Source organism: Bubalus kerabau, chromosome X, assembly GCF_029407905.1.
Source record: "Bubalus kerabau isolate K-KA32 ecotype Philippines breed swamp buffalo chromosome X, PCC_UOA_SB_1v2, whole genome shotgun sequence".
Lineage (NCBI taxonomy): Eukaryota > Metazoa > Chordata > Mammalia > Artiodactyla > Bovidae > Bubalus > Bubalus kerabau.
This window is the reverse complement of record NC_073647.1, coordinates 129678956-129698950: the sequence shown is the minus strand read 5'-3', so window position 1 is coordinate 129698950 and position 19995 is coordinate 129678956. Positions and strand designations below refer to the sequence as shown.

General features: G+C 42.1%; 1 protein-coding gene and 1 non-coding gene across 2 annotated transcripts; both read right to left on the bottom strand.

Annotated features, from left to right (window-relative positions):
- Positions 1 to 1370: 1370 nt before the first annotated feature.
- LOC129640480 (U8 small nucleolar RNA) lies at positions 1371 to 1503 on the bottom strand. The gene has a single exon (XR_008708847.1). It is a non-coding gene; the product is annotated as a U8 small nucleolar RNA (small nucleolar RNA).
- Positions 1504 to 10467: 8964 nt separating this feature from the next.
- TASL (TLR adaptor interacting with endolysosomal SLC15A4) lies at positions 10468 to 12093 on the bottom strand. Its single transcript, XM_055564658.1, has one exon. It carries the CDS (start codon positions 12091 to 12093, stop codon positions 11191 to 11193), a length of 903 nt encoding a protein of 300 aa, XP_055420633.1. The 3' UTR covers positions 10468 to 11190.
- Positions 12094 to 19995: the final 7902 nt, after the last annotated feature.

The following is a 19995-nucleotide window of genomic DNA, read 5'->3' as shown; positions in this document are numbered from 1 at the left end:
GTCTCTAAGAGTCGAGCACGACTGAGCGACTTCACTTTCACTTTTCACTTTCATGCATTGGAGAAGGAAATGGCAACCCACTCAAGTATTCTTGCCTGGAGAATCCCAGGGACAGAGGAGTCTGGTAGGCTGCCGTCTTGGGGTCACACAGAGACACAACTGAAGCGACTTAGCAGCAGCAGCAGCAGCAGGGGCAATGGATGTTACTATCACTAGCCCACATACTCCTTGTTATCCAGCAGGCTAGCCTGGACTTTTTTTTATATGGTAACCAAGTTCGCAAAGCAGAAAGAGGGCAAACTCCAGTCCACTATTCAAGCCTATGTTTCCATAATATTTGCTAATGTCCCTTTGGCTAAAGCAATAGAAAGAGTACATACACTCCCAAAAGGCATGGATAGAGGGAAAGGAATATTTTGTGGCCCTTTTCATAACCTACAACATCCTATGCTTGTCATTCACCAAGTTACAGACAACTGTGCCATAACAACCCACTCTGGCTATCCTACCCATTTAGACTGTAGGCAACCCACTGGGGACATGCAGAAATGTTCTGAGTTCAAGAACTAAGTGTAGCTTTGGAGTAATAGCTGTAGTTATCTTTCTAACCATTCACCGTCCCTTGTTTCTGTAGCACATGGTTAAATGACTCCATCTCACAACCTCTCTTAAATATCTCCTTTGTCTGCCAGGATTTTTAGTTGAAAACAACATGATTCACAAGTGCTATAATCTCAGGATCAAAGTCTCAAGAGTTCATACAGCCTGGGAAAATGCACAGTCTTATCACAGACCCACTACTCCAGTCTTTGGCACTGGATGCCGGAAATGCCGCCACAGCTGAAGATCAAATTCTTTAGTCTCTGTACTTCCTGGATGATCACCTCTTCCCACATACAACCATTAATTTATGTTGCTGCCTCCAAGTTGAACCCTGAGGTTAAGGACCTGGGTCACATGCAGAACTCTAGAGGCAAGGAAATCTCGGAAATGTAGTTTTCAAATTTCCGACTTTGTATGGAAAAGGAAGCTAGAGGGTTGTTGTAATGGGTGCTGCTGCTGCTGCTGCTAAGTCGCTTCAGTCGTATCCGACTCTGTGCGACCCCAGAGACGGCAGCCCACCAGGCTTCCCCGTCCCTGGGATTCTCCAGGCAAGAACACTGGAGTGGGTTGCCATTTCCTTCTCCAATGCATGAAAGTGAAAAGTGAAAGTGAAGTCGCTCAGTCGTGTCCGACTCTTAGCGACCCCATGGATTGCAGCCTAACAGGCTCCTCCGTCCATGGTATTTTCCAGGCAAAAGTACTGGAGTGGGATGCCATTGTAATGGGTGCTAGGTGATCTAATTTCCAGTATATTTTTTCCAAGAAGAATCAAACAGGAGCAAACAATGTTGCAAGTCCTGATTATGCAGAGCTCCTAATCCTGAGTCATCCAACTCAAGTCATCATGTTCTATTCTGCCCTCCAAAGGGAAGAACGGGTAAGAATTATGCTTCCTGACAATTAACCTCCAGTATTCACTGTAGCTTCCTATTTTAAAGTCCAAGGTTAGAGAAGGGAGAACAGGATGGATAACTGACCATCTGCTCCCCATATTCATCTCACCTACTCTTCCTACCATCTCATCAGCATGAAGGAAATGGATTCTACTTTCTTTCTGGTGAGAATTTGATCTACACAGACAGGGACTGAGCTTTAATGGTGAATGGGACATTTCCGGGTTCAGTTCCATAGACGCATACCCTGAGGGAAAGATCTGTGTGCTAGTGATGTATAAAGGAAGTGCTCTTGGAATAAACTTGTAAAAAGGAAAATGAGTAGGAACAGAAGAGCAGGATAAGGAAATAGGAAAAGCATGACAGGTTTTCATTTTCAGGGAAAACCCTTAGGAGGACAGCTGCAGCCTGATCCTTCAAGGCAGCTCTGAGGCATAGTACCTGAGAGTTCGTCCCAGGTAGACACGAGGGGGCTGGGCTTTCATACTAGTGCCTTCTTCAGCTGTTGTTGGCTAAGGGTCATGTCTTTGTTTCGTCTGCTATAACAAAACTGTCATAGTCTGGGTGGGTAAAACAGCAAACACTTAATTCTCAGAGTTCTAGAGGTTGGGAAGTCCACCATCAAGGTGTCAGTAGATTTGGTGTCTGATGAGAGTCCTCTTCCTGGTTCATGGATGGCTGCCTGCTGGCTGTATGCTCATAGGGCAAAAAGGTCAGGGGAACTTTCTGAGGCTTCTGTTATAACGGTGCTAATCCCATTCAGGAGGGCTCCACCCTCATGACCTAGTCACCTCCCCAAAGTCCCACCTCTTTGGGGATTAGGATTTCAACAAATGAATTTTGAGGGTTAGGGACACAAATATTCAGTTCATAAGAGGCCACCACAGGGTTATATAAATGCCTAAGCAATTCCAACTCTGTGCCCGTGGGCAGACTTTGGGAGCCCAATGGCAGTCCTCCAACTAGGGAGTAAGAAGGAGGTTGAAGGCAAAGGACATTGAAGCTGGCAGAGGGATATACAGAGGCAGTGAAAAAGATCACAGGATGGGAGTTCCCTGGTAGACCAAAGGTTAGAATTCTGGATTTTTCACTGCTGTGGCCAGAGCTCAATCCCTGGTCAGGGAACTGAGGTATCCTGAAAGGCATGTGGTGTAGCCAAAAAAGAAAGGATCACAGGAGACCTAAGGGAGCACAGTGGACACTGTTCACTATGCAGTATCTTCTCATTAGCAATATCGTGCAGTTCCCCAGGCCTGGATTTTAATTTGTGTGATGGGATAATGGCTTGGCATTCAACATCCATTCTACCCTCTTTGTGTTCTGCAGTGGCTTGAAAGCAAAAACTGCATTTCCCAGGCTTCCTTGTGATTAGAATTCTGGGTGTGATTTAAAATCTGGTGCACCCCTGCACTGGAGAGGAAGGAAGGGGAAGGATGGGGAAGGTGGGGAAGAGAGAGAAAATTAAAGGCAGGAACAAAAGGGAAAGAAGAAAAAGAGGGAGATAAAGGAAGAGAGGGAGGAAATTTCCCTATTTCCATTGCCTCCTCCCCTTAGTTCACATCCACTGGACTAGCACTAAACCTAGCTTCTCACTGGTCCCTCTCCCTAGTGCTGTTACTTTAGAAAGTTGGAGATTTCCATCTAGGTTACTTCTTTGTAGGACACAGCTGAGGAGTAGGAGTCAGTTATAACTCCAACTTCCCCACCAACTCAGGTGTATAATAAATAATTTTTTCTTTCTCTCTTACCCCCCCATCTCTCCCCACACCCCACCCCATCTCACACCCACATCATCTCTCTCTCTCTCTCTCTGTCTCTCATGCACACTTGTGCTTTCTTTAAAAAAAAAAAAAAGAAAAACCTGAATCTCTGAATCTAAACTTCCATTTTTCCGTGATGGCAGGAAACATCAGTCATTCTTGGCTTTTGGCTTCTCTAATCCTTCCAGGGTTGTACCACATTTCTGGAGTCTTACACAATGTCAAGGAATGGTAGAGGGGCAAATGGGGAGTTTATGTCTGACCTTCAAGTTATAGACTATTGGTCATCACTGGACAAAGGTTATCACAGGTCATTGCCAAAAGAATCACTGCTTCGTCTACATGGCCTCTTCAGATTCCCAGCTGTCCACTGCTTCTAGGTTGCCGATGGAACCCAGGAATCTTTTTTCAGGGCTTTCTGTGGTCCCATCTGCCACAAGGCCAGTCCTCTTTCAAGCCATGCTACCTCCCAATATGTGTGTAGCATGGGAGTGGTGTTGTTGTAGGGAGGTTCTCAAAATGCACATCAAGGTTCTTGTTTTTCTATAACCCAAAGACCGCTTTTTCTTCTTCTTCCAACCACATGCTTTCTCTCACTTAAAATAATCAGGTAAGTCAGAACATTCTTCTGACAGGGATATACTGACAGTACAAAATATCTTTGAATTCATCTTGCAGTTTGAGCTGAACTATTCACTTCCTGAACCTTGATCTTCACCTCAATTTTTCAAGAGGAAAAAAAAATTAACTATAGCGTGCAAAAGAAAATTTGTAAAACCTTTACCATGTAAATTTGCAAAACTCACTTGTCTTCTTTTTCCCATCCTCCCAGTCCCCAAAGTTAGTGAATCACAGAAACAACTTTAACAAGTATTCTCTACAGGTCTCCAGTGAAATGTTTAAAGACTCTACTTGACCTCATTCCTTTCAATATTGGAGTTGTCCCTGCCAAGATATTGGACACAGAAAGACACAAATAAGGGCTGTGGGAAGGAGGGGAGAGGTTTCAGTACCAAATGGGTAGTGAGATTAAGGCCAGAATATGTGTATCTGTTCAATTGCTTAATTGTGTATGACTTCTTGTGACCCGCCAGGCTCCTCAGTCCATGGGATTCTCCAGGTAAGAATGCTGGAGTGGGCTGCCATGCCCTCCTCCAGGGGATCTTCTGACCCAGGAATCAAACCCGCATCTCCTGTGTCTCCTGCATTGGCAGGTGGATTCTTTACCGCTGTGCCACCTGGGAAGCCCTGAGATTAAGGCCAAGTCAAGGTCAAAGCCAGGGCTGATTATTAAAGTCCATACTGAAGGTACCCCACCTCTACCCCTTTCCTTACTTCCCAGAGTGCTTAGTAAAGAAGGGTCTAGTCATAGCCCTGTAATAATGCCTGAGAGTCCAAAACTAAGGAGATAGAGATAAGCAAGGGCAGGCTTCCCTAGTGGCTCAGTGGTAAAGAATCTGCCTGTGAGATGTGGGTTTGATCCCTGGGTTGGGAAGATCCTCTGGAGAAGGAAACAGCAACCCACTCCAGTATTCTTGCCTGCAGTGGAAGTGAGAGTCTTAACCACTGGACAGCCAGGGAAGTCCCCAGTATTCTTGTCTGGGAAATCTTGTGGACAGAGGAGCCTGGTGGGCTACAGTCCATGGGGCTGTAAAAGAGTCGAACATGTCTTAGCAACTAAACAATAACAGCAGCCACTGAATTGGTATAAATTGAAAGAAAAATGATTCAATATGCCTTAAATAGTCATTGCACAATTCTTACTACACTCAGTGTGCCTTGCTTAAAAGGTTTGGCACTACATCATAAAGGAGCTGTTTATATAGGGACTGTGAATCTCATCTTTATATAACAGTTGATGCTCAGTAAGTATTTGTTGAATTTAGTTGAATTTAAAGTGTGAGCAGATAAAACATGACAGATGGTTTTCAGTATGGACAATATAATAGAAAAAGGAAATAATCCAAATTATATCTATTGAATGTCAAACCTTAGGTTAGCAAAACTCAGACGTCTTATTGTTAATACACACAATTGCCTGCTTGTATTGGCTGAATGCATTAGCCTTGATTATGTAGGTAGGGCCAATTTATTCATAAAGGTCCTTATAAAAGCAAGGCAGGAGGCTTAGTGTGAGAGACAGAGGTGTGATGCTGGCTGCAGAAGTTAGAACAGTGCACAGTCAGGAGCTGAGGAACAGGGATGGCCTCTAGGAGCTCCAAAGAGTTAGAAAACCAGTTTTCTTCTAGAACCTCCAGAAGGAAGGCAGACCAACCAAGAAGTTGATTTTAACCTAACCAGAATGATTTTGGACTTCTGGCATATATAACTGTAAGACAAGTTTGTGTTGTTTTAAGCTCTGAATTTTGTGGTGATTTGTTACAGTGTCAAAGAGTAGTTAATATGCTGCTCATTTGTTCATTCATTCAGCTCTGGTTTCAGCCATTGACTGTAGTTCCAGATAGTCTCATACCTCCGCTTAGAACACCCTTTCCATCCATCTATCTCCACCCTATCTTGTTCTTCAAAAGTAATTTAAACCATCACTTCCCCTTTGGAGTCTTTGCCTGCCCTGGGCCCCTCCACTGTCTGGCACCTCTGAGCACATCTCCTTTGCAGCACTTACCACACTTGAGTTGCAATCATTGATTGCTGTATTCCTTCCTGTTGGTACCACTTTGCCAAGTTCTTGCTTAAGCAAGCGGCTTTGTTACTTGATCCTTACTTATTTGCCAGGTCCCTCCAGCATAACAAGATGACAGAGAAGGGGTCGAATCCTCTGTGTTTGTACACATGCACACACGTGTCTTCCCTGCATGTTTCATATCAGTACACAATGTTCCCCAAAAAGCAGCATCAAATAAGTGCTTATTTGAAAAAGAATGAACCAGTCTGCTTTGTAACAAGTCACTTCTCAAATTGTCCAAAGAGTAAACATGTGTGATATTACTATAACATGTTTTTATTATACCATTTACTAAGCTGCTATAAGAAATTAAGCTCACTTATTCAGTTTTCTTCTTGAGGAGGAACTCTGAATAGCGCTTTTTTCTAGTCAAAATTACCTAGTTTTCAGACTGATAGATCTTTCGATTCAGCCATCAGATGTGGTATCCAACACAGTAAAACTTGTTTATCACTTGACATGTATGAATCAGCTACCTACTGTGTGCAAGTATTGCTTGGGACATGGAGGAGCAAATGAATAAACCAAAATTTCCAATTTGCAGACAGGAAGAGAGGCAAGTAAATACTACAGGACAGAACACTATAAAGAAAAGAAGTAACATAATGGTAAAGAAGTTAGTTATTTTTTCCTTGGAGTAGAAAACCAGTCTTTAATGAGACAGATGGTGGTTTGACATGAGTTTGAGTAAATTCCGGGAGTTGGTGATGGACAGGGAGGCCTGGTGTGCTGCAGCCCATGGGGTCGCAAAGAGTCGGACACGACTGAGCAACTGAACTGAACTGATGGTGGTCAACAAAAGAATAGGTGGTAGTAGTTAAGAACCAGTACTTTAGGGACTTCCCTGTTGGTCCACAATGCAGGAGACATGGGTTCGATCCTTGGTTGGGGAACTGGGATCCCACGTGCCATGGGGCACCTAAGCCGGTGCACCACAACTACTGAGCCTACACACCACAACAAAAGATCCCACGTGCCACAATAAAGACCTGATTCAGTCAAACAAAAATGAATAATTTTTCTTAGAAAAAGAACCAGGACTTTACATTTAAATAGAAATGTATTCAAATCTAGTTCCACTACTCCCTGTGCACCCTTAGACAAATTACTTACCTGCCCTGAGCCCAGCTTGCTCCTCAGTGTTTAAAAAAAAAAAGGCGGGGGTGGAGGAATAATAGGCATACTCTCTCATGAGGTTATTATGATAATTATATAAAATTCATAGAAAATGCCTAACATGATGCCAGGCACCATGGCAAGCAATTAATGCATTGTTGTTTTTGTTGTTTAGTCACTAAGTCATTTGTGACTCTTGTGACCCTATGGACTAGCCCACCGGGCTCCTTTCTCCATGTCATTCTCCAGGCCAGAATACTGGAGTGGGTAGCCATTCCCTTCTCCAGGGGATCTTCCAGACCCAGGGATTGAGCCCAGGTATCCCACATTGGCGGGTGGATTCTTTACCCGGAGGGAAGCCTAATTAATGCATGCTATGCTAAGTCACTTCAGTAGTGTCTGACTCTGTGCGACCCCATAGACGGCAGCCCACCAGGCTCCCCCGTCCCTGGGATTCTCCAGGCAAGAACACTGGAGTGGGTTGCCATTTCCTTCTCCAATGCATGAAAGTGAAAAGTGAAAGTGAAGTCGCTCAGTCGTGTCCGACTCTTAGCGACCCCATGGATTGCAGCCTAACAGGCTCCTCCGTCCATGGGATTTTCCAAGCAAGAGTACTGGAGTGGGGTGCCATTGCCTTCTCTGAATTAATGCATAGTGGCTATTATTTATTTAAAACACTGAATAACATTTCTGAATTATTATTTCAAAACCAGATTTTTTTACATGATACCACATGTTGTTAAAAAAGAAAATTCACTCTACAAATACTGGGAAAATGCAGAGGATGCTGTTGTGCTTCACATTCCTCCTCCTGACTGAGGAACTCATTTTCCCAGGAGCTGCCAGGAGTTTGGCTTCTGAAGGCTCACAGCTGATTCCCCTTGAGAAATTTGACCCTGAATTACTTCAGCTACCATTGTGACCCCCTGCTGGTCAAGCAGGAGAATCAACGCCAACTCTCATTTCAATTTGGAACAATTTTTTTTTTTTTTAGTTTTTGAAAAAATTTTATTTTATATTGGAGTATAGTTAATTTACAATGTTGTTTTAGTTTCAAATATACAGCAAAGTGATTCGGGTATACATATACATATATCAATTCTTTTTCAGGTTCTTTTCCATATAGGTTATTACAGAATATTGAGTAGAGTTTCCTCTGCTATACAGTAGATCCTTGTTGTTTACTATTTTTAAAAACTTACTTATTTTTTAATTGATGGGTAATTGGTGTACAGAATTTTGTCCTTTTCTGTCAAACCTCAACGTGAATCAGCCATAGGTATACATGTCCCCTCCCTCTTGAACCTCCCTCCATTTTTTAATTTATTTATTTATTTTATTTCCTGGTAAAGAATCCTCCTGGAATGTGGGAGACCTGGGTTCAATCCCTGGATTGGGAAGATCCCCTGGAGAAGGGAATGGCTACCCACTCCAGTATTCTTACCTGGGTAATCCCATGGACAGAGGAGCCTGGCGAGCTACAGTCCATGGGGTTCCAAAGAGTCAGACACGACTGAGTGACTAAGCACAGCACATTTTTAATTTTAATTGTAGGATAATTACTTTACAATATTGTGATGGTTTTTGCTGAAGGCCCACCCCAACCACAGAGCTCCCTTAAGTGGCTGAGGCATCTATGGAAACCTCTTTGGCTTTCATCATTCCCTCACAGAGGTTGTTTCCAACAGGCCCCCATAAACTTGCTCACCAATCTCCATCTCAGAGTCACCCTCCTCAAGGCAGCTGAATTAACTCAATCACCCGTTGTATGGTCAGGGCACTGCTGTGGAGCAGGGTAGGCAAACTTCTTTTGTGGAAGGAAAGATAGTGTTTTGGGCTTCGGTTGACCACATGTTCTCCATGACATTTACTGAGCTTTGCCTTTCTAGTGTGAAAGCAGCCATAAAGAATACAGAAATGAATAGATATTGCTTTGCCCCAATGAAGTCTTGTTTAATGGACACTGAATTTGAATATCATAATTCTCATGTCATAAAATATTCTTCCTTTTATTTTAAAATGGCTGAAAAAATTCTTAGCTCATGGGAGTTCAAAGCATGTAACTAGGTGTATTGTGGTCATCGTTTCATAATATGCAAATAGCAAATCATGTTGTGCATGTGCAACTAACGTGTTATATGCAGATTGTTGTTGGTGCTGTTGTTTAATCGATACGTTGTGTCTGACTCTTTGGGACCCCATGGACTGTAGCCTACCAGGCTCCTCTGTCCAGTGGGATTCTCCATGCCAGAATACTGGAGTGGGTTGCCATGCCCTCCTCCAGGGGATCTTCCCAACCCAGGGATCGAATGTGCGTCTCCTGCATTGATAGATTCTTTACCAATGAGCCACCAGGGAAGCCCTCTCAATAAAAGAAACAGGTGGCAGGCTAGATTTGGCCAATGAGTCATTATTTGCAAATCCTTGAACTAGAGGAATTAAGTGGAGCAGTGGGACTCTCATGAAGCTACCATTCTACTGCATGCATTTACAGAATTTGACACCATGAGATCTTAGAGCTTGTAAGAGAATACAAAAGACCCCTTCCTGGCTCCAGAAGGGACAAGAGAGCATGTAGAAAAAGAAGAGAAAAATGGGAAAAATAAGATGCATAATTCCTTTTCAAGCTTACTACCACCAAGAAAATCAAACACGGCAAAACAAAGCAGTAGTTTAATATTCACTATGTGGTATTTTTCATTTTAGAAAACTTCATCCCCCCAGTAAACAGAATTAGATTTGAATGGCTGTATTTGAGGTCGTAGCTAAGTAATCATTAAAAAATAAAAGCACAATTGCAATTTGCTACTATTTTCATCTTTATAAAGAATTTGGCAAAACTAATACAATTATGTAAAATTTAAAAATAAAAAAAAAGTATATTTTTAAATGATCTGGTACAGGATAGGGAAAATAGATACAAATGTATTTTTAAAAAACTGTTTGAACCTGTCTTTCTACCCAAATGTAGCAGCCTTCAGTGGTCCATTTCCCTCAAGAAGAAACAACTTGGAGGATTTTACTTGGGTGACAAACATATTCTTAACTCCCTACCCTGAAACCTTTGGCTTTTAGTTTTGCCATGGTGTCCATTCTTCTTTTTTAAATTTATTTATTTATTTATTTTAATTCAAGGATAATTTCTTTACAGAATTTTGTTGTTTTCTGCCGAGTATCAACATGAATCAGCCATTGGTATACATATGTCTCCTCCCTCTTGACCCTCCCTCCCATCTCCCTCCCCATCCCTCCCCTCTAGGTTGATACAGAGCCCCTGTTTGAGTTCACTGAGACATACAGCAAATTGCCATTGGCTATCTATTTTACATATGGTGATGTAAGTTTCCATGTTACTCTCTCCATATATCTCACCCTCACCTCCCCTCTCCCCATGTCCATAAGTCTGTTCTCTATGTCTGTTTCTCCATTGCTGCCCTGCAAATAAATTCCTTGGTACCGTCTTTATAGATTCCATATATATGCATTAATATATGATATTTATCTTTCTTTTTCTGACTCACTTCACTCTGTATAATAGGCTCTAGGTTCATCTACCTCATTAGAACTGACTCAAATATGTTCCTTTTTATGGCTGAGTAATATTCCATTGTTTATATGTACCATAACTTCTTTATCTATTCATCTGTCAATGGACATCTAGGTTGCTTCCATGTTCTAGCTATTGTAAATAGTGCTGCAATGAACATTGGGATACATGTGTCTTTTTAAATTTTGGTTTACTCAGGGTACATGCCTAGGAGTGGGATTGCTGGGTCATATGGTGGTTTTATTCCTAGTTTTTTAAGGACTCTCCATACATTGTGTGCATCCTTACTTGGTTTTTCTTCTTTTTCCTTTTCTGTATTCCCTTATATGAATCATACCTTCTTTTTTTGATCATTTTTATTTTTTCTTTGTTGCTGTACAGCCCTCACTTGGAAGTCATTATAGCTCCTCTCCCCACATTCCTTCGCGTGTAATATTATGAGATTTCCTCTTAATCCATACCTGACCTGCAACCAACCTTTTGTTCTCTACCCTTTGCCAACCCCTTCCTGCACATTCTCAGAATAAATGAATACTTGGTGCTTAGGATTTGAGTAGTTGAGAAAGAGCAATGGAAGCACCCTCTCTATGGATTCACGTTGCTATACTGAGAAATATGGAGACTCGGCGTGCTGATTTCGGTTGACCCATACTGTAATAGGCGGTTAATGACGATATCCCTGGCTTTCGAGATCTCCAGGTTCTTCTCTATAGAGACTTGAATACTAATTTGGTCCACGTTTGTCATGATGAGTTCAGATGCCAGAATCTGGGTAGGTGAACTGTCATGAAACCCAGTGTCCATAAAGTACTGCTTATACAACTCCACCAGCTTCTGCTCCAGGTATTCATTCAGCACCGCATTCGAAATAGGCTTCTGCATTTGCAGGCTGTTTTTCTCTTTGATGCTGGTTATTCTCCAATACGATGAATACCGCTGGATAGGGGTGGGTGGCAAGTCGCTGGGCTGAGTGAACATGGAATCCTCCATGGACAAAGGAATCTCAGATGATTTCAGCAAAGGACCATATTGAAAACTACCCTCAGAGGGGAAATCGGTTGTCACTGAATTAATGGCCATCACCTGGCCCCCTGCAATCTGTAAGTCATTGTAATTCTTGCAGATACTCTTGCAGGAAGGTGGGACCAAGTAGGTCTCTCTGCTGGTGTCTCTGTATAGTTCAACTGCAGCCAAGTTTGGGCTTTCATACACAGGATTGGGGTTTGTTTGCAGCACTGTAATTCTCGGATTTCTACTATGTTGGCTCTCTCTTGAATACACTGAAGAAATGACCTTGCCAGAGGATTTGCAGCTCACATAGAGATTTTGGACTTGTGTTTCATCCACGGAGGAATAGGAAAGACTCGCAGCTGCTGTGGCTTCCATCTCCTCTTCCTTTTCCTCAGCCACTTGCTCATTAGAAGACGGATAACTCCACTGGATGTCATTCCGGTATGCAAGTCCACTGAGATAGCCTTCTGACAGCATTCTGGAAAGACAGTGTATGAGTTACAATGGGGGAAAAGAAGATTGGAGTCTCATAAATGGGCAGCTGTGCTATCAAAAAAGTAAAGGGCAATAAATAAGTTGATTTCATTCATTCCTCAAGCTCTTGCTCATTCTGTGCCTGCTGTGGTATCAGAGCACTGGCGTGTGCTGGAGGTATAAAGATGAAATGGACACAGTTCCCTCCTTCAACAAGTTTCTGAGTAACAACCTGGTGTGAAGGAGGAGAGACGACAGGCTATGTCCCAGAGAAGGTGGCATTTCAGATAAACTGAAGCCTAGGAGTTCCATCCCTAGTCACAGAGTTATAAGAAATTGATGAGATGGCCTTACATGGCATATATAAGACACTGAGCCTAAGCAGAGAGGGCTGGGGTTGTCGACTGAAATTGAATCCTAAAGGGCCTTGGGAGTCGGGCAAGGGCATCTGCCTTCTGCCCTGAAGGAAACGGAGAGTGATTGAGTAGCTGCAAACTGGGGAAGCAGCATCACTAGTGGGTTGTGAAAAAATGAGGGAATTGGTGGCAGATTCTACTGAAAATGAGAGCTATATCTTACTCATCATCGTATTTTATTCTTGGGAGCTAGCCCAGTTGTTTGCCTTGAGGAGGAAATCAAAGGATCCTTAACTTGAATTAAATAATGAACAGCATTGGCAGGGTAAGAAATTGATTCACTGTCAACCTGTCATGATGGACCATGAAGCCTTCGTCTCCCTCTGCTGCCCAGGATGACTTTCTTGCTCTCTCAGTCCTAGTTTTTACAGTATGTCCTGGAAATGTTCCTGTGTCTGACTGACGTGTTTACCTCTACCCCAGTTACCAAGGAACTTTTCTTACTGTGAGCTTTTCCTCTACCTGCCCCTCTCCTCCCACTGTTAGCAGCTGTCACTGATTCTAAGGTGACTAGAATAGGCTGTGGGCTTCCCAAGTGGCTCAGTGGTAAAGAATCCACCTGCCAATGCAGGAAACCCAGATTAGATTCCTGGGTTGAGAAGATCCCCTGGAGAAGGAAATGGCAACCCACTCCAGTATCCTTGCCTGGGAAATCCCATGGACAGAGGAACCTGGCAGGCTACAGTCCGTGGGGTCACAAAGAGTCAGACATGACTGAGTGATTTAACAGCAGCAGCAGAGTAGGGTGGAAATCCACAGCTGCATTTTCCAAAAAAGACACTCTTGACAATGGAGCAACAGACAAGAGCAAAGAGAACTGACCTGCTTTGGCCTCAAGGGCTGGGCTTCTAAAACAGACCCATTAATTTGAGCCTGAAATTGACAAGTCATATTAGAAAAGGATTATCTTAACCCTAAGGATTCTTTTTTTTTTTTAATTTTAGTATCTCTTTTATAGTCATGAAGTTATTTTTCCAAGTTAATGTTTTAATTGTATAAAGTTAGTATTATGAATGTAATATACTTAGTGGGCTTCCCTGGTGGCTCAGTGATAAAGAATCCGCCTGCCAAGAAGGAGATGTGGGATCTAGCCCTGAGTGGGAAGATGCCATGGAAAAGGAAATGGCAACCCACTCCAGTATTCTTGCTTGGAAATCTCATGGACAGAAGTCTGATGGGCTACAGTCCATGGGGTCAAAAACAGCTGGGCATGACTTAGCGACTAAACCACTACCACCAATGTTTTCAATGTTTATTTCTTTTGGGAGGAACTATTCCAAAATATGTTCAGAAGATTTATTAATTATTTAAATGTTTACTGTATTCCAGACATTGTCATGTACCATGAAGCTACAAAGTTAAAGGTCTTCAACACATCCATGAAGTGATTCTTGTATGCTGGACACACTTACAACAGTAAGAAAATGTTCTTTCAAAAAAAACTTGTGTGGTTCTGTTCTTAACAAACTGAACATCCAGGTGAAAAGGCAAATCTTCTATACATAAGAAGATAATTAACACAGCAAGAAAGTTTATCCTAAGGCTTCCTAGTGATGCAGTTACCTCACGACCCTCCCACTTCACCCCACCCAGATTGCAAGTGGGGCCTTCTGCCTTCAGGACCTAAGACTGTCATTGTGGAAAACCAGAGCAAAACCACATCTCCCAGCTTTTGAGTTGCTAAAGAATCTTTAGAAAGTCTTAGCAGAAATCATAGTTTTAGAGAAATGAGTTTTGAGATTCCATAACCTGAGATTTTACACTTCAGAATCCAGAACCCTAAATGACTGGCGGCTTGGTCACTAAGCCAAGTGGCTCAGTGTTAAAGAGTCTGCCTGCAATGCAGGAGACCCGGGTTCGATCCCTGGGTCAGAAAGATCCACTGGAGAAGGAAATGGCAACCCACTCCAGTATTCTTCTCTGGGAAATCCATGGATAGAGGTGGGCTACAGTACATGAGGTTGCAAGAGTTGAACACAACTTAGGAACTAAGCCACTACCAAATGACTTAGGGCATCATATTGACATATCAACAATAGACTCAGTGGATGGAATCCCTGTGGAGGGAAAGAGGATGGTGCCAGATAGATTGGGGGAGCCCTGAGTAGATGAGGCCTGTGCCTTAACCCCCATGTAGAACCTGAGGAGCAGGAGGAAAACCAACCAAATGGAATGCCCAGGTGGATTGGCCTAAGGCTGCCTTGTGAAGTCTGCTTAGGTACCAGCATGCTGCCCAGAGCCTGCAAACCTGGTGAAAACTTCCACTGGGGATGGGCAGATTGCAGACATGATAGTTATAGAATGTTAACCAGGGGCCAGGTGAATGATGAGAACTTACCATGGATGCCCATGTGACTACGTAACAACAGCCAGAAATGTCCCCACCGTGCCACCTCCCTTCCACCCCCAGCATCCTCAGCTGATGCTATGGCTTTATGGAGGCAAGCTGGAATTCAGAGGCAAACCCAAGCCAGAGGGACCCCTGAAGTGACTGTGATTACTTAGAATGTGAGCCCAAAAGCAGGATCACACTGAGGGAAAGAAAAGCAAAGATTTTTAGGAAAAATAATGGATTAGACACATACCTGTATTCTTTCTCCCCCTCCAAACTTCACTAAAACAACAATAAATGATTTTCTAAATATAATACATAAGAAAAGGGAGAACAAGAGAAGAGACTAGAGCAGTTATACTTTAGAAACTGGAAAGCAGTAGATCAGGGGTGGATGACTTAGAGAAGCAAATGAAAAACCTAGACCAGTGCAGTCCAACAGAACTTTCTGGGATGATAGATTGATCTACATATGTGCTGTCAAAAATATTAACAGCCATATGTGACTATTAAGCCCTTGAAATGTGGCTAATGAAACTGAATTTCACTAATTAACTTCATTTAATTGAAACTAAAAATACCACATGGCTAAGATATTGGACAGCACAGACTTAGAAGATAGTGAAGGTGATAATGGAAAATCATTCTTGTGTCCCCCTTGTTCCCATTCAGCCATTACCCCAAATCACCTGTTTATCACATTTCTTTTCGTATTAAAAAATCATAGTGGATTCTTCTCTCATTTTATGTGGCTGATGTGTATAAGTTCTCCAGATAACCTCTGCTCATTCACAGTAGTGAAGGAAATGGATTTTGTTTTGAGTAATGGCCAAGACCTGGGTTCGATCCCTGAGTCAGGAAGATCCCCTGGAGAAGGGCATGGCAAACCACTCCAGTATTCTTGCGTGGAAAATCCCATGGACAGAGGAGCCTGGTGGGCTAGGACATGGGGGTCACAAAGAGTCAGACATGACTGAGCAACTAACACACACATAAAAGCCTCTTTGCCCTATTTGTCATGGGCTGAGAGCTTTGTTGATACCTTAATTCTGGTAGAATAAGAGCCCTAACATAGGGCCCAAGGCAGACCAGTACAGTGGTAGGACCAATGATGGAAAAGCAGAAAATGTGTCGTGATACCAAGGGACAGAGACACCCATGCCTAAATGAACAAATTCCTATGAGAAAGGAGTGAGAGAAAACGTCAGGGAGGTAATATTGAGACATGCAAGGCTGAGGACTTTAAGTTTATGCTGAAGGCAATACAAACCTCTGGAAGGTAACCAAGGTTTTTCAAGGCATGATTTGATCTATGAATAAAGGGCAAGATGAATGTCAGCAGAATGAAACTGGAGTCCATGACCCAGGTTAGGGGCTGCAGGATTCATGCCCACCTGAGCTGTTTAGGGGCAGGAGCCAGGAAGAAGGAAGCAGAAAAGGAAGAGAAGCAATGAACTTGAGAGGCCATAACTCCTGGACTTGGCAATGAAGGAGAAGACGTAACTGTGTCTAGGCATGCTGACAGTTGACACCAGCATTGACCAAAATGGAGAGATCAGGAGAGAGAGCCCAGAAAGGAGCTGATAGGTTTACTTCAGTTCCTCTTGAGTCAGACTCTTGGTAAGTGAGTGCAGGTGTCTAACTGTGCACTGGAGATTCAAGCAGGGAACTCATTAGAAGGGTTACTGTCAGTCAACAGTGACAGCATCTCCCAAGTGTGGGCTGCAGGATTTTCTATCTAGATGCTTGAGCAGCTTGTATGGGTAATAATTTCTGTGGGGAACCTGCCTTGAACAGTACAAGGAGGAATGAGCCAAAATAAGCTCTGCAGTGTCGATAGTGTCACAGAAACTACAAGAACTTCCAACGTGAGCAGGTCACATTCTAAAAATCCACATTGGACATTGGAAGGTAAAATTTGATTGCTATGCAGACTCATTAAGGCCAAAAAAAAAAAAATACTATTGAACTGGTAGTCAAGAGACTAGAATTCTAGTTCTGATCTTGCTGTGGTTTTAGTCTAGTTAATGGCAGGTCTATAACAGGGCTAGCATTTATACTAGCTACAACCCAGACACTGTTCTAAGGGCCTTTTATGTACTAAATCAATGAATCCCCACAAAAATTCAAAGATGTAGGTACTATTATTCTCATTTTCTATGTATCGAAATTAAGTACTATGTCCATAACCAGCAGGCATTCAAATGCTGATCAGTCAGAAAACAGAGCCCACTAGAATCCCCTGGCAGTCCAGTGGTTAGAACTCCACGCTTCCACTGCAGAGGACCTGGGTTCAGTCCCTGGTTGGGAGCTAAAATCCCACAACCTGCACAGCATGGACAAAAAAAGGAAAGAAAACAGAGCTCACGCTTGCATGTCACTTAACCTCTCAGAGACTCAACTTATCTGTAAATTGAGAATGTGGGATTAAATTATAGAATCCCCTCAAACTTTAATGTTGCATGGGCTTTTGACTATATTGAGAAGAAAATAAGTGAGGTAAGCATTGCATGCGTGCATGCTTCAGTCGTGTCTGACTCTTTGTGACCCTATGGGCTGTAGCCCACCAGGCTCCTCTATCCATGGGATTCTCCAGGCCATAATACTCGAGTGGGCTGCCATGCCCTCCTCCAAGGGGTCTTTCTGACCCAGGGATCGAACCTGTGTCTCCTACATCTTCTGCATTGCAGGCAGATTCTTTACCGCATCAGGAAGCCCGAGGTATTAACTCAAAATCAAAATCCATTTCTGAAAATGAGCAGCAGAGGGCAGCAGAGAGCATGCTAGAGCAGCTTTTGCAAGATTTTTCTCAAGCTGTGGAGAGAGTAATGTGGGAAACACCCAAATTACACATATGTTAACTCATTTGATCTTTATAAAAACCTTTTAATGTACCACTAGAATTAAAATAGTACTATGTATCATGACATCTTAAATTTTAAAACAGAGTTATTTGGGTTTCTTTTGATTAATTGTTGGCATTTTTCTTAATAAACTTCAGTAATTACAAAATTTTTAGAAGACCTTACTCTTCAAAGTTATTAAAAAGATGGACTTCAAATAAATATTTGACTTAATTTTATCTGAAATGGTAAAACTTAAGTCAATGGATTATTTCAATTGTACAAAGATATTTTATCACTTGAATTTTTATTTCTCATCACAGAGAAGATAGAAACAGAGATACATCTGGAATTTTCCATGACTGAGTAAGAGTTTGAGGGAAAATGGATACATGTGTATGTATGCCTGAGTCCCTTCACTGTTCCCCAGAAACTGTCACAACATTGTTCATCGGCTCTACTCCAATACAAAATAAAAAGCAAAAAATTTTTTGAAGTGTGAAGGAAAAGACTTTCAAGGACATTTGCAGATGAGATGTTCTAGACAAATTTAGCCTCCATTAATCATTACCAGACAGGGGAATACCAAAATTAACCTGCTGTGCAAATTCACAACTTAGAAATATGTACTGAAGTGCAGCACATTGTTAAATCATTTACTTGGATATCAGAAGAAATTGTAATATGAATTCTTCCTTCTATATTAACACTTTTCAGAAAACTGTCATTATAACTCTGTACATAGACATACTTTTAATTTACATTCAAACAACACAAGCATGGATTTAAAGAGAAAAACTAATGAGGGAAGAAATTGGTAGGAGGAAATTTTTGGAAAAATCCAACTTAGGGTTCAGAAAACCTTTTTTGTAAATGGCCGAATATTTAATATTTTAGGTGTCTGTCACAACCACTCAACTCGGCCATCATAGCAGGATAGCAGTGGGAGACAGCCTGTAAACAAATGGGTGTGGCTGTGTTCCAGTAAAACTTTATTTACAAAAACAGACAAAGGGCCAATTTGACCCACAGGTTATGGCTTGCCTATCCTTGACCTAAATCGAAAAGCAGGTGCAGTAACTGGGATAGGACACAATAATAATCAAAGTTGTGTTGAGTGCTTTCCAACCATTACCCCTAATCTTCCAATAGCACTGCACTTTTAGATGTTATCATTATCCAGGTTTTCCAAATGAGAAAACTAAGATTAAGATAGGACAAATGACCTTCCCAAGATCACAAAGCAAGTAAGTAGTAGAGGCAAGATTCAAGTTCAGATTTTCTAACCCCAAAGTGTATGATCTATTCTTAAAACATTAACTAATGCCTAGTTGAGAACAGTTAATATTACACAGTCATGACAAGCAATTAGTCCTTCCAGGAAAAGAGTACCAGTCCTGACTCTTATGTAGTAACAACCCTTGCCAAGTAAGGGAAGGAAGATGCAGTGAAATATAGAAAGAAAAGGTAAGAATACAGCCAGTGCCCACCCCACAGGGCTACATGTTTGACTCAGTTGTGTATCAGTGTTCATATGTCTTTGAGATATAGAAATAATTTCTACTATGCTCTTTCTAAAAAAAAAATGTATTTAAAATTTTTTAACTTGGAGAATAATTGCTTTACAATGTAGTATTTGGTTTCTGCTGTACAACAGCATGAATCAGCTATATGTATACATATATCCCCTCCCTCTTGAGCCTCCCTCCCCGCCCCCACCCCCTGCTTCCCACCCCTCTAGGTCATCACAGAGCATTGAGCTGAGCTCCCTGTGCTATACAGCAGCTTCCCACTAGCCATCTGTTTTATACATGGTAGAGGAGCCTAGCGAGCTACAGTCCTTGGGGTCACAAAGAGTTGGACACACACACACAGCGTATATATGTCAATGCTACTCTCTCAATTCATCCCACCTTCTCCTTACTCTGTGGTGTCTACATATCCGTTGTCTATATCTGTGCCTCTATTCCTACCCTGCAAATAGGTTCATCAGTACCATCTTTCTAGATTCATATATGTGCATTGATTTACAATATTTGTTTTTCTCTTTCTAACTTCACTCTATATGACAGCCTCTAGGTTCATCCACATTCATCTGCTCTTTTAATCTAACTATATGGACACTTTCCTTAACTATTCCCACTGCTGTAGCCTAGCATTGCCTTGCCCTTAATTTTACAACCACGGGGTAATTTAATATTACAGATACCCTGTGTAAATATCAACAGCTCCCCATTACCTCCAGGATAAAGTCCACACATGTTAGGCCCTCATGATACGTGGTTCTTATCTGCCTTCTTCATCTCAATCTCTG

Coding starts and splice junctions, on each gene's coding strand:
- TASL (XM_055564658.1), bottom strand. CDS start 12,093: ATGCTGTCAGAAGGCTATCTCAGTGGACTTGCATACCGGAATGACATC.